This window comes from Scyliorhinus canicula, chromosome 2 (genome assembly GCF_902713615.1).
Source record: "Scyliorhinus canicula chromosome 2, sScyCan1.1, whole genome shotgun sequence".
NCBI lineage: Eukaryota > Metazoa > Chordata > Chondrichthyes > Carcharhiniformes > Scyliorhinidae > Scyliorhinus > Scyliorhinus canicula.
In genome coordinates this window covers 202,093,462-202,107,210 of record NC_052147.1, presented here as the reverse complement: position 1 = coordinate 202,107,210, position 13,749 = coordinate 202,093,462, and the positions used below count along the sequence as shown (strand labels likewise).

At 50.8% G+C, this 13,749-nt stretch overlaps 1 protein-coding gene across 4 annotated transcripts in view; it reads right to left on the bottom strand.

Annotated features, from left to right (window-relative positions):
* The window catches only part of gpr155a (G protein-coupled receptor 155a), a 102,297-nt gene that overhangs the window by 49,382 nt on the left and 39,166 nt on the right, over window positions 1-13,749 (bottom strand). For all 4 annotated transcript variants that reach the window (XM_038789376.1, XM_038789379.1, XM_038789377.1 and 1 more), the window contains exon 3: window positions 6,813-7,212. In XM_038789376.1, the coding sequence (XP_038645304.1) occupies window positions 6,813-7,212 (400 nt within the window). The remainder of the gene's footprint in view (window positions 1-6,812; window positions 7,213-13,749) is intronic.

Here is a 13,749-nt window from a genome sequence, read left to right as displayed (position 1 = left end):
GGTAGTGAGAAAGATCCAACTAAAAAGTGAAAAGGAGCAGTGAACAAGTAAATGCGTGCAGGTGTGTGTGTGAACTAGTAGTTGAGATTGGGACACATGACCTCCGGTGGCAGATATGAGGTGAACAGTCGCACATGCAGTGACTCTCGCCTGGGGATTTGGTATTTTTCTGCCTTGTTAACAGGTATTTTTGGGGAAGGAATTGGTGCCGTATACTAGAATAAGTTCCCTTCTTTCGAGTGATGTCTGGTGAATACAACACAAGGTAGAGGTCGGGTAAGGGATCCTCATCGGATTCAGAAGGTACTCGAGCCTCTGAAGAGGAGAAAATAGTAGAGGCCTCTGTCCCCATCTAAGGGGAAGGTGTCTGAAGTAATCATCTCCATGGATGAAGAGAAAGTTTTGATTGGGTGGAATGGAGGTACCTCGTCAAGGTTCTGGGATGGTTTGGATTTGGGCCAACATTTATCTCCTGGGTGAGGCTGTTATGTAATGCTCCCATTGACAGCGTCCGGACTAACACGGTGAGCTTAGGGTATTTCCATCTGTACAGGGGCATGAGACAGGGATGTCCATTGTTGTTCGCGCTAGTAACTGAACCCTTGGCTATCGCACTTAGGTCGTTGAATGAATGGAGAGGTATCCATGATGTGGAGATGCCGGCGCTAGATTGGGGTAGAGTTTAAGTCCATTGGTTACTGCCTCTCTCCCATTTTCTCTGGCCAAATTCACAATAAACCAAGTACTGATGGCATCTTTAAAATCTGGACTCAATCCAGGCAACATTTTAGATTATGGGGCATGTCAGCACTGTTGCCAATCTGCAGAAACCATAGGTTTGCACCGTCTGGGACAGATGCAATGTATAGGATTTGGAAGAGGGAGGGGTCGAGAGGATCAGGGATCGGTTTGTGAAGGACAGGTTCGTGGGACTGGATGAGTTGAAGGAAAAATACTGGGCGGGATTCTCCGACCCCGCGCTGGGTCGGAGAATCGGCGGCGGGCCACGCAAATCGCGCCATGCTCTACGTGGCTGGACCACATTGGCCGAGTGGCCGTAAGAAAAGAGCCGAGTCCCGCTGGTACCATTCTAACCTGCTCTGGGCCGGAGGGACACCTGGGGGGGGGGGGGGGGGGGGGCTCCGATGTGGCCTGGCCCACCAATCAGTGGGCTGGCCTCTCTGGTTGGGGGCCTCCTTTCCCACGCGCCAGCCCCTGTAGTCCTGTGCCATGTTACATTGGGGCCAGTGCGTTGAAGGAGGCCACTGCGCAAGGGCGGTTGGTGCTGGTGCCATTGCACGTCTTCGTTGGCGCCAGCGCATGCACGGATCCCGCGGCGCACAGTTCGCAACGGGATCAGCAACTGGTAGGGCCCTGAAGGGGCCAGAATCAATCCTGGGAGCGGCTCGTTCACGCCGTCGTAAAACGCGACGGCGTTTACCGTGGACACTCTGCCACGGGATTGGAGAAACCCACCCACTAACTCCCGAGCAGGAGCGAGTTTAGGTATATGCAGGTGCGGGACTTTGTTCGCAAAGATCTCTTTGTTCCCCCAGTTGCCTAGACTAAACTGATAGATAGAATGTTGTCTTTTGATGAATTGGACATGTATGTGCGGTTGCTGGAGACGGGGAAGGCTGCATTTGAAGTGATAAAGGGGTTAGCACTGCTACCTCATGGTGCTGAGAGCCCGGATTCGATCCCGGCCCCAGGTCACTGTCCGTGTGGAGTTTGCAGATTCTCCCCATGTCTGCATGGGTCTCACCCCAAAGCCCAAAGATGTGCAAGCTAGGTGAATTGGCCAACGTAAATTGCGCCTTAGTTGGGGAAAAAAAAATTGGATATTTTAAATTTATTTTTTATAATTTTAGAAGATAGTATGGGGAAGTGGGGTGGGATTGGGCTTGGGGCTGGAGGGAGGGGCCTGGAGTGAGGTTTTGTGCAGGGTAAAATCTACTTCCTCTTTCGTCAGGCTGAGCTTGATACAATTTAAAGTAATCATGACTCGAGCGCACGAGTGAGTTCTTCCCGGTGTGAGTGGTATTTAGGGGGTGCCAGCGAACAACTCGCACATGTTCTGGTCCTGGCCAAAATTGGTTTTGTTCTTTGATACCGGGGCGGGATTCTCCCAACCCAGGGCCGGGCCGGAGAAACCCCGTATCCGGGCCACGCCACCCCGTCGTTGGCACCGCGGAGAATCAGCGCCGGCACGTTTGGCACGACGCCGGTCGTGGGTGATTGTACGCCGCCGGGCCACCAATTCTCCGTCCCGGATGGGCCGAGCGGCTGCTCTAAAAAGGCTGAGTCCCGCCGTCGTCCACACCTGGTCGCGCAGGGTCGGGGGTGGTCTGTGTGTGTGTGTGGGGGGGGGGGGGGGTAGAATGGGGGGCTCCAACCCCGGGGGTGCCTCCGATGGAGCCTGGCCCACGATCGGGGTCTACCGATTGGCAGGCCGGCCTCTCGCTCTCCGGGCCTATTTTCTTACGCACCGGCCCCTGAACTCCTGCGCCATGTTGTGTCGGGGCCGGCAGGTTGAGGAAGGCCACCGCGCATGCGCGGGTTGGCGACGGCGCCACTGCGCATGCGCTGGACCCGCAGCACACAGCTCCCGCCGGGATAGGAGGCTGGAGCGGCATGAACCACTCCAATGCCGAGCTGGCCCCCTGTAGAGGCCAGAAGCGGTACTCCCAGCGGCCCGTTCACGCCGTCGTGAAACACGACAGCGTTTCCGACGGCATGGACACTCTGCCGCCGAATGGAAAAATCCCGCCCCATGTCAGTGATTATGGTGGTTAGGTTGGAACCATGCCAACTGGTGGCGATGTTTGTGCTGTCGGACTTGCCAGAGCTGCTAGGGGGAGGAAGAGGGTTGACACCTTGGCCCTTGCTTCTCTGATTGTCTGGCGGCAAGTCCTCCTTGGATGGAGGTCGGCGGTGCCATCTAGGGCCTCGGCATGGTTGGCACAATTTCTGCAACTGGAAAAGTTTAAATATGGCATTAGGGGACTGGAAGGGTTTTACTCAGAGTGGAAGCTGTTCGTTGCTTTCTTTAAAGATCTGTTTGTGACCAGCAATTAGTGGGGAACCGATTATGGGTGGGTGCGGGGGTGGGGGGACAATAATAGTTAGTTTGTAAAAAGAAAATGACAAACTGTTTGTAAGATACTTGAGTGTTTTTTATTTGTGAATTTTTGTTGCATTGGTTGGAATAAGATACATATTTAAAAAGAGCACACACAGAACAGGGACACGGAAAATAGATTTAATGTGATAGCATAAATGAGAGACGAAAGATCATTTATATTTTGTAATTTATATTTGTTATACTATTTGCATATTTCAAACTTGTCCACATGCTTCACAAAGACTGAATTACTATGGAATTCAATAATACATATGTAAATACAATAACCTAGAGCCATTAGATTATCTTCCAAATCTTTATTATCATGCACTTGTACACATTAAATGGCATTTACCACTCATTAACCTACCTTTCCAACTTACCCAGATCCCTTTATATTTTGCATTTTCCTCTCATTTATGTTTGCTATAAACGTATGCATCTTTATTTCTGCCCCCAGTTCCAAAATAATTTACATATGCTTTAAAAACAATCACTTAGCACTAACCTGTGACAACCTGGCATCACTGACCCCTTTATGTACCCGAAGTTCCATTAACAATCATTTCCTTTCTCTGGTTTAGCCACTGTCCAATCCATCTAAATATGTCTCCTATTTCATGTTTATCTATTTTAACTATCCTCAAAGTCTTATACATCAATATATAATCCATCTCTCAAACTCTACAAAACGGTGATATTACTCTTTCCCACTACACTGATAGCTACATGAACCACTACCTCTGGTCATATTTGGTAACATTTTCAATTCTCTCTGGAGTCCTGTAACATCCCATTCAGGACTCCCAGTCATGGCTGCAAAACAAAGGGTGACATTTTTCTGCACTTATTCCCTGCTGAAATGCCAGCCCAATTGTACGTAAGGAACCCGTTTAACTAATGGGTGCCCTTTAGCAAAGCCACGGCATTAACTAAGGTAGCACGGTAGCACAGTGGGTAGCACTGTTGCTTCACAGCTCCAGGTCCCAGGTTCAATTCCCGGCTTGGGTCACTGTGTGGAGTTTGCACGTTCTCCTAGTATCTGCGTGGGTTTCCTCCAACTACTCCCGAAAGACGTGCTGTTAGGTAATTTAGACATTCTAAATTCTCCCTCTGTGTACCCAAACAGGCGACTAGGGGCGTTTCACAGCAACTTCATTGCACTGTTAATGTAAGCCTAGTTGTGACAATAAAGATTATTATTATTATAACTTCCCAACTATGGGCTCCCCAAGTAGCCGAACTGCAGTCTCTCCAACTTGGGGAGAGTGCATCAAGATAATTCAGGATCTCAAGGACAGGTAAGGTGTGTGGCATAACACTGTCAAGTGCCAAATAGTGACCCTGAAGTGACAAGCACCTTATCAATTACTGCCTGCTCAGCCGGGATGTGCAGCAGTTAGACAGATGAAGTACCTTCCGAAAAGTGGTTAGCATGTGGTTAGCATTATGGGCAGCACGGTAGCATGTATGGGCAGCACGGTAGCATGTATGGGCAGCACGGTAGCATGGTGGTTAGCACAAATGCTTCACAGCTCCAGGGTCCCAGGTTCGATTCCCGGCTGGGTCACTGTCTGTGCGGAGTCTGCACGTCCTCCCCGTGTGTGCGTGGGTTTCCTCCGGGTGCTCCGGTTTCCTCCCACAGTCCAAAGATATGCCGGTTAGGTGGATTGGCCATGCTAAATTGCCCGTAGTGTCCTAAAAAGTAGGGGGGGTTATGGGTATAGGGTGGATACGTGGGTTTGAGTAGGGTGATCATTGCTCGGCACAACATCGAGGGCCGAAGGGCCTGTTCTGTGCTGTACTGTTCTATGTGTCATGTAGGGAAAGTATTCTGGGAGAGAAGAAATGCTTTGAACAGCAGTGGCTCCCCTGGCCATGGCTGAGGGTTCTTCAGTTTCACTGATAAAAGCCATACAAACTTGCCAGTTTCATTGAAGAAGCTGAAGCTATTCCTGTTGTGCTTTCTCCTCGCTGTACCTGGCGAATTGAACGGCTAAGGAAACAGGAGCCATGAGACCTAGGAGCAGAATTAGGCCACTCGGCCCATCGAGTCTGCTCCGCCATTCGATCATGGCTGATATTTTTCTCATCCTCATTCTCCTGCCTTCTCCCCATAACCACTGATCATAAGACAGAGGAGCAGAATTAGGCTATTAAATCCAGAATGGAGCATTAAAACAGTTCTTAAGTTGGTTTCCCGACAGACCAGATGGGGAATTTCTCCTGGCCTTCAATCCCGCCCCAATAGAACATAGAACATAGAACAGTACAGCACAGAACAGGCCCTTCGGCCCTCAATGTTGTGCCGAGCCATGATCACCCTACTCAAACCCACGTATCCACCCTATACCCGTAACCCAACAACCCCCCCCCTTAACCTTACTTTTTATTAGGACACTACGGGCAATTTAGCATGGCCAATCCACCTAACCCGCACATCTTTGGAATGAATCCTGAAAGAAGGCGGAATGATGTTGCAATGCCTAGCTGACTTCACGATAATTGGATTTGATTTCCCAAAGGCACAGAAACCTACCTCTCTTTGCCTGGTACAACTCTTTCCAAAATGTTTGTCTCCTTCATTATAGAATTTACAGCTGCTGCTATATCTCATATTTTATGCTCTTTTGAATAACCGTATGTGGAAGCGACAGGAGTTTCTGTTGCCGGCCAAAGAGCCAGAGGGAACCCTGCATCCCCTCTTTTCAGGATAGCCTGCCGAATGTTTGCTACTCAGGCACTTAGCTGAATAGCAATGGGCTTCACCTTAGTTTAAGGACTGATTCACCGGCTCTTCTGTACTCAACAACACTCCCAGGGAGGTGGTGGTGGCTGCTGCTATTATGACACTGACCCAAGACATTAGGTCAAGGAGAGACTCAGGCAGGTGAGTGAAGGGGGTTGCTTGGTTGGAGTCAGCAGCAAGGGCAGTCATTCCCCCACCCCTCACCTTCCTGACACTGGGTTCCTCAATCAGGCACCGAGTGCTTTGAAGCAAGGAAGCTTGTCTCCCGTCAACCAGGAAGCAAATATGCCAGTTTGCTTGTTGCGCTCCCAACATGGTGAACCCCTGGCCTGCTGCTGGGTTAGTACAGCAGCAGCAGGACGAGACCCTTAAGTGGGAATTTGTTGCCCACTTTAGTACCTCAAATGGTGGTGAGGCAGGAAGGCTGTACACAGGCCATCCCACCATGGGTTTAACGGGGGTCCCCACAAGCCACTCTCCTCACTCATTAAATGCTCTCCAGTCACCATGGGGATAGGCAGAAGATACCACCCAATGAATTGAAATACCATGTTGTTGCTCTTGATAACCCTCTCTTGTCCCTCAGTCCATGTCTTCAGCATAGGTATCAAGGACTGTATACTTACTGGACAATTCCAGACTGTGCCACTTACTTTTGCCTCCTCCTCCTCCTTTTAACCTTATGGGTGGTTACTTCTCATTTGCCTTCCCGTTTTTGATAAAATACACTTTTCCTCTGTTACATCTATCCTTAAGTCAGTCACAGACACATTATGAATATAGGGAAAAGGCAGTTGTGGATATTTTTTGATTTCACAAGTGGAATCCCATTATTAAAAAAACTTCACAACCATATTAAATGCACAGTATAGAAAATTTAACTTAATTGAATCAGGCACTAATTGTACTTATATCAGATGGCAAGATTTTTCTACTTACAGTTTGGCTGTGATCAGGAGAATAATTGCAACAAATGAATTTTTTTTCAGCTTCTTGATCTGCCCCACCATTGTCAGTCCAAGATAAAAGAGAGCTGAACCACTGAAAGAGCTTGCCAGACCATCCAGAAATTGTCCGATAATCACCGGAATCTTTTGTTCAAAGATAAAATTCCCACAAATTCCAACAATGACCATAAAAACAATTGGGTTTTTAAAAACCTGTAACAGTACCAGTGCAACAGTCTTCAGTTTGCTTTGCTGGGTGTTTATGTTTTCCCTCCATTTCTGTATTTCACAGAAGATGAAACCAATTGGATTCAACAACATCAGTGATATGGGAGCCACCAGGTAAATGTACTGAAGATATTCAGGATATGTGTCTCTGTACAGAGCTTCAACTGAAACACATAAAACCATTAGGTTACCATAACAGAAGTTAAATTCCTGGCAATGCAGATTTATATAAAGTATTTACATTGTAAAATTAATTATTCGATGTGTAACATCATATTCTTCACAAAGCTATCCATGCTAGGAGTATGGCCTCGGCATTTCATTCTCTAGTTCTCCATCCTGCCTTTGCAGCCATTGAAGTGCTTAACCACTCGCTCTCTCATATTTTTCAATCCCCAGCAAGACAATTACTCTCTTCCAACCTGGTTAATCTCTTTGGTATGGTCCCCAATTCTCACTACATGCCCAAGAAACAAAGAATTGCGTGAATGTGGCGCGTATGTGGGTGGCGCGGTGGTTAGGACTGCTGCCTCACAGCTCCAGGGACCCAGGTTCAATTCCATTACATGGGTGACTGTGTGGACCTTGCACTGTCTCCCCGTGTCTGCGCAAGTTTCCTCCGGGTGCTCCAGTTTCCTCCCACAGTCCAAAGATGTGGGGTGGAATTCTCCGCTGGTGGCCAAAATCGTGGAGGCCGTCATGAACTCGGCCGAGGTTCACGACGGCCTCGGGGCCTGCTCCCCGCACCTAATTCACCCCCACCCGGGGGGCTAGGAGCGGGCCTCTGTCGTTCCCGGTCGCGACCTCGGCCGCCGGACTTGACGCCCGAACGGCGCTTCGCGGATGTCATCCGCGCATGCGCAGGAACCCGCGCATGCGTGGATAGCATCAGCGTGCAGACGATGCGAACCCACGCATGCGCGGTGCCGTCTTTCTCCACCGCCGCCCGGCAAGACGTGGCGGCTTGATCTTGCCGGGCAGCGGAGGGGAAAGAGTGCGTCCGGAGCACAGTCGCGGTGCTCCCATCCCAATCGGGCCCCTGGATGCCCCAAACGGGCATCCGGCGCCCGTTTCACGAATGCAGCGACCAGGTGTGGTTGCTGCCGTGGTGAAACGGGCGTGAAGGGCCGGCCACTCGGCCCATCGGGCTCGGAGAATCGCCGTTCGCCGTGAAAAATGGCGAGCGCCGATTTTTCCGAGAAGGGGGGGGGGGGGGGAAAGAGGGGGAATCGCGGGGGCGCCAGGGGGGCGTAAAAAATGTCGGGAGGCCCTCCCACGATTCTCCCAGGCCACGTGGGGAGCGGAGAATTCTGCCCGTGCAGGTTAGGTGGATTGGCCATGCTAAATTAGCCCTTAGTGTCCAAAAGATTAGGTGTGGTTATTGGGTCACAGGGATAGGGTGGAAGCATGGGCTTAAGTGGGATGCTCTTTCCAAGAGCCGGTGCAGACCCAATGGGCCAAATGGCCTCCTTCTGCACTGTAAATTCTATGATCGATGATTCTATGTAACTGGCTTAGCCATCCGTCATGAAATCTTTCGGGATCATGTCAACAAAAACTTTTATTTAGTTTACGCCTTTGATTGTGGTGTGGTACCTTTAATGTATCCTGAGGGATTTTACAGGAGCTTTATCAATCCAGATTTGACACCAAGTCACGTAAGGCGATACCAGGACAGGTGATCAAAAGCTTGGTCAGAGAGTTAGGTATTAAGGAATGTATTAGAACCATGGAACGCCTACAATGCAGAACGAGACCATTTGGCCCATCGAGTCTGCACCAAACCTCCGAAAGAGCACCACTCCCCTGTCCTATCCCCATAACCCTACCTAATCTGTACATCTTTGGACTGTGGGAGGAAACCGGAGCACCCGGAGGAAACCCATGCAGACACAGGGAGAAAATGCAAACTCCACACAGGCAATCCAAGGCTGGAATTGAACTCAGGCCTCTGGCATTGTGAGGCAGCTAACCACTTAATTAATGGAGGAGAGGTACAGAGATGGGCCAGAATTTCACAGAGCTTGAACGGACTTGTTTCCCACCCTAGTGCATGTGAAATTGCTTGAGGAGACGACGGGCACGGATTTTAGTGACATGGTGCACTCGTGCGATATTACATTCAGTGGGCATGTGCGACAGTTGGAGACTCGCCTGCTGACAATTGAAAGGGTATTTAAACCCATTAAGCATGCAATTGGTCCTAATTTTACATGACCTGTGTGCTTTTATGCTTGGCGCATGGGCCCATCAGCCAAGCAGTGGTCATGTTTATTCACCATTCCTCATCCAGGGAGGGATAAATTGTTCGGAATAAAATAACATTTTTGATGGTCTAAGTATCATGCTGTCACTTGCTTGATTCTGCATGATACTGCCTGCACCCTCTCTTCTCTCAGCAGCCACCCTCTTCACCGCCCTCCCTGGCAGCACTCAGCGTTTCAGATCACACATTTCATGCTGGCTGGCTATGAACCAGCGTGAAGTCATGCTTCGGTGCCGACTGCGGCCATAAGTGCATTTCAGACCAGCTTTCGGGCTCACCGAGTGCATGTGCCTGTGAGGGAAAAAGGTCAGGCCATGGAGTGGCTTTAGGAGGGAATATGAAAGGAGACCACCGGTTGTGGCCATGGTGTGAGTGGTTGCACATTTGGCAGCTCCCGCTCGAGGCTATTTTTTGGATCTTTTCCCCTTTTGTTGGATGGATGCGTAAAAAATGTGTAGGGGTGATTGGAGAAAGGTTTGACTCCACTGGTGGGGCTGGTTGGTAGATCCATGGACTAGAAGTGGAGCGAGGAGAAGGGAGCAGTTGGAGCAGGAGAATTTTCGTGCGACACAGGTCAAGGTGGCAGTGGGTAAAGGGTCTGGTCTGCCTTGCCTGCCCAATGGTTGACGGAGCAACTGGTGGAATTTTAAAAATGAATTGTAGGGCCAGGAGGGCCTAGTCAAGGCGGTGGAACCGTTGAGGCAGCAGTCCCAAGGTCAGGCTATTCGGAAAGTGGAGGAGGCGGCGGGGGTGCATGAGGATCAGCTTGCTTCATTGGCAGCCAAAATAGGTCTGATGTAAGAGACCTAGAAGCGGTTAAAGGAGACGGTGGAGGATCTGGAAAACCACTCCCATAGACCACTCCCTAAGAATCGTGTGGATGCCTGAAGGCATCGAGGGAGCGGATGCTGGCTCGTATATAGCTAAGATGGTGGACAAGTTGATGGGAGAAGGGCCATTGACCAGCTCCTGGAGGTTGACTGGGCGCGGGCACAGGGCACTGATGAAGAAGTCACAGGTGAACGAGCCACCGAGGGCGATGGTGGTGCGTCTTCACCAGTTCCTGTACAAAGAGAAGATATTGAGATGGGCGAGGCAGACGAGGAGATGCATCTGGGAGGGGAGCGAGCTCCGGCTGTACCAGGACCTGGGCGTGAACCTGGCGAAGAGGAGAGCCGGATTTAACCGGGTGAAGGCTCTTTAAAAAAGGGGGTGAAATTTGGGATGTTTACAGATTTAACAGTGCAGAAGGAGGCCATGCAGCCCATCGGGTCTGCACCAGCCTTGGAAAGAGCACCCTACCTAAGCCCCACGCCTCCACCTTATCCCCATAACCCCACCTCACCTTTTGTGGACACTAAGCAATTTAGAATGGGCAATCCACCTAACCTGCACATCTTTTGGACTGTGGGAGGAAGCCGGAGCAGCCGGAGGAAACCCACGCACACAGGGCGGGAACATGCAGACTCCACACAGACAGTGAGCCAAGCCAGGAATTGAACCTGGGACCGTGGTGCTGTGAAGCAACTGTGCTAACCGCTATGCTACCGTGATGCCCCGCTGCTGTACCTGGCACCGCTTTTAGGTGACTTTTAATAGCTTTTAAAAGGGGTGGGAAATCAGTGGAAAGTAGGAAGCATTGGTGCCTTGGGTGGGGGCTACCAGGCTAGCTGGGTGTGCTAGTTAATGGGAGCGCAGTGGGGGGGGTGATCGGGTGGTTAGTGTAGTAGAGGGGATGGGATTGTTGTTTTGTTTAAGGGAAGGGGGGTGGGGGGCTGCTGACAAATGTGTTGTTGCTGTGGCGTAGCATGGGAGGGAGTGATGATGGTGATCATCTGAGGGTGGGCCTCGAGGGGCATGTGGCATGGGCCGAGGCTGGCCTAAGAAGGGATATCGTTGATCGGTAGGGCAGGGGGGCGGGGTGCCCTCCGACCAGGCTGGCCACATGGGATGTGAGGGGGCTGAATGGGCCAGTTAAACGGTTACGTGTTTTCGCGCACCTGAGGAGTTTGAAGGCGGACGTGTCCTTTTTATAAGAAACGCATTTGAAGATCAGGGATTAGACAAGGTTAAGGAAAGGTGGGGTAGGCCAATTCTTCCATTCGGGATTGGACATGAAGACGCGGGGGGTGGCGTTTGTGGTGGGGAATATAGTAGCAAATTCATGGGGAAGGTTTGTGATGGTAATTGCGAAGCTGGAGGGGATGCCGGTGGTCCTGGTAAATGTTTATGCCCCAAATTGGGTGATGTAGAGTTCATGAGGAGAGTGCTGGGGAAGATCCCGACTCATACTGGTTGATTATAGGGGGGGGGGGGGGGGGGAGGGGGGGACTTTAACACAGTCATTGATCCAGGCTTGGACTGGTTGAGCCGGAGGTCGGGGAGAGTGTCGCATGCGAAGGAGTGGAAGGGAAGAGAGAGAGAGATTCCTGGACAGGCTGCAGTTCCCCAAGGTAGAGGATGGCCTGGTAGAGGGGGAGGGAAGGGCCCAGAAGGTTTTGCGGTATAATTCTATAAAACATTTTTGGGAGACCGGGGGCCTTTGCCGGTAAGGGCATTTAATGAGGCAAGGGAGAAGTGGGAGTTCCCCTACACGTTATCGCAGGCCTCATTAGCTTTAATCTTGAAGAAGGACAAGGATCCGGAGCAGTGTGGGTCCTACATTGGATGGGGCATCGAGTATAAAAACTGGCAAGTCATGCTACAGTTGTATAGAACCTGGTACGGCTGCACTTGGAATATTGTGCACAATTCTGGTCGCCACACTACCAGACAATGTGGAGGCTTTGGAGAGGGTGCAGAGGAGGTTTACCAGGATATTGCCTGGTCTGGAGGGTGTTTTCTGTGCGGAGAGGCTGAATAGACTCGGACTGTTTTCGTTAGAATGACGGAGGTTGAGGGGTGACCTGATAGAGGTCTACAAGATTATGGCAGGCACGGATAGAGTGGATGGGCACCCTTTCACAGGGTGGAGGGGTCAGTCAAAAGAAGGCATAGGTTTAAGGTCCGTGGGGCAAAGTTTAGAGGAGATGTGCGAGGCAGGTTTTTTTACGCAGAGGGTGGTGAGAGCCTAGAACTTGTTGCCAGGAGAGATTGTGAAAGCAGATACATTAACGGCTTTCAAAGGGCATCCCAACAAACACATGGATAGGAAGGGTATAAAGGGATAGGGCACAAGGAAGTGCTGAGGGTTTTGGCCAAGAGTGTTATCATGACCGGTACAGGCTTGGAAGGCCGAAGGGCCTATTCCTGTGCTGTATTGTTCTTCGTTCTACTGCCCAATATCACTGCTGAATGTAGACGCCAACTTGTTGGCAAAGATCTTGGCCTCGCAGATTGAGGACTGTGTGCAGGCATCTTGTCGGTCAATGTTAGGCATCTGTTGAACGTTTTATAATGATGCCCTTGGAACGACGGAATGTGGAGGTGGCATCGCTATGGACGCGGAGAAGGCCTTTGATCGGGTCGAATGGGAATATTTGTGGGAGGTACTGAGGCGGTTTGGGTTCAGGTAGGGGTTTGTGGATTGGGTCCAGTTGTTGTATCAAGCACCAGCAGCATGTGTAAGGACGAACCGGGTAAGTTCAGGGTATTTCAGTCTGCATCGTGGGACGAGGCAGTTTACTCTTCCCATTACTCTTTATCTTGGTGATGGAGGCACTGACAATGGCGCTTAAGAGCGTCAAGGGGTTGGAAAGAGATTGTGCGGGGAGGGGTGGAACATAGGGTCTCTCTATATGTGGACGACCTGTTGCTCTACGTATCTACAGGGTTGGTAGAGGAGTATGAGCTGCCCAGCAGGAATGGGTTCCGGTACTTACAGGTTCAGGACTATGTGAGGAAACAGGTGCCGTCCTTTCCTGACCTGCCGCCCCCTGGATTGCAGGACAAAGTGGTGTCGAAAACAGGGGTTGGTGAGGGCAGGGTGTCGGAGATTTACAAAGAGTTATTGGACTGGGAGGGCGCCCCGATAAGAGAAGTTAAGCAGAAGTGGGAGGAAGAACTGAGGAGGGTGCTGGAGGCTGGGTTATGGGAGGAGGCTCCGAGGAGGGTGAATGCATCCTTTTTGTGCACTAGGCTTAGCCTCTTTCAATTTAAAGTCGCCCACAAGGCGCATATGACGATGGCCAGAATGAGCAGGTTTTTTGAGGGGGTGGTGGATAGGTGTGGGCGGTGTGCGGGTGGGCCTGCGAACCATGTCCACATGTTCTGGCCTGTCCAAATCTGGAGGGACTTTGGCGGGAGTCCGCTGACGTGATGGTGCTGAGGGTGAAGGTGGACCCAAGTCCAGAATTGGCAGATTTTGGAATTTTGGGAGACACTGGGGTCCAGGGGGTGAGAGAAGCCGACGTTTTGGCCTTTACCTCGCTGGTAGCCCAGAGACGGATCCTGTTGGGCTGGAGCTGCCGAAACTGGGGATGTGGGTGAGTGACCT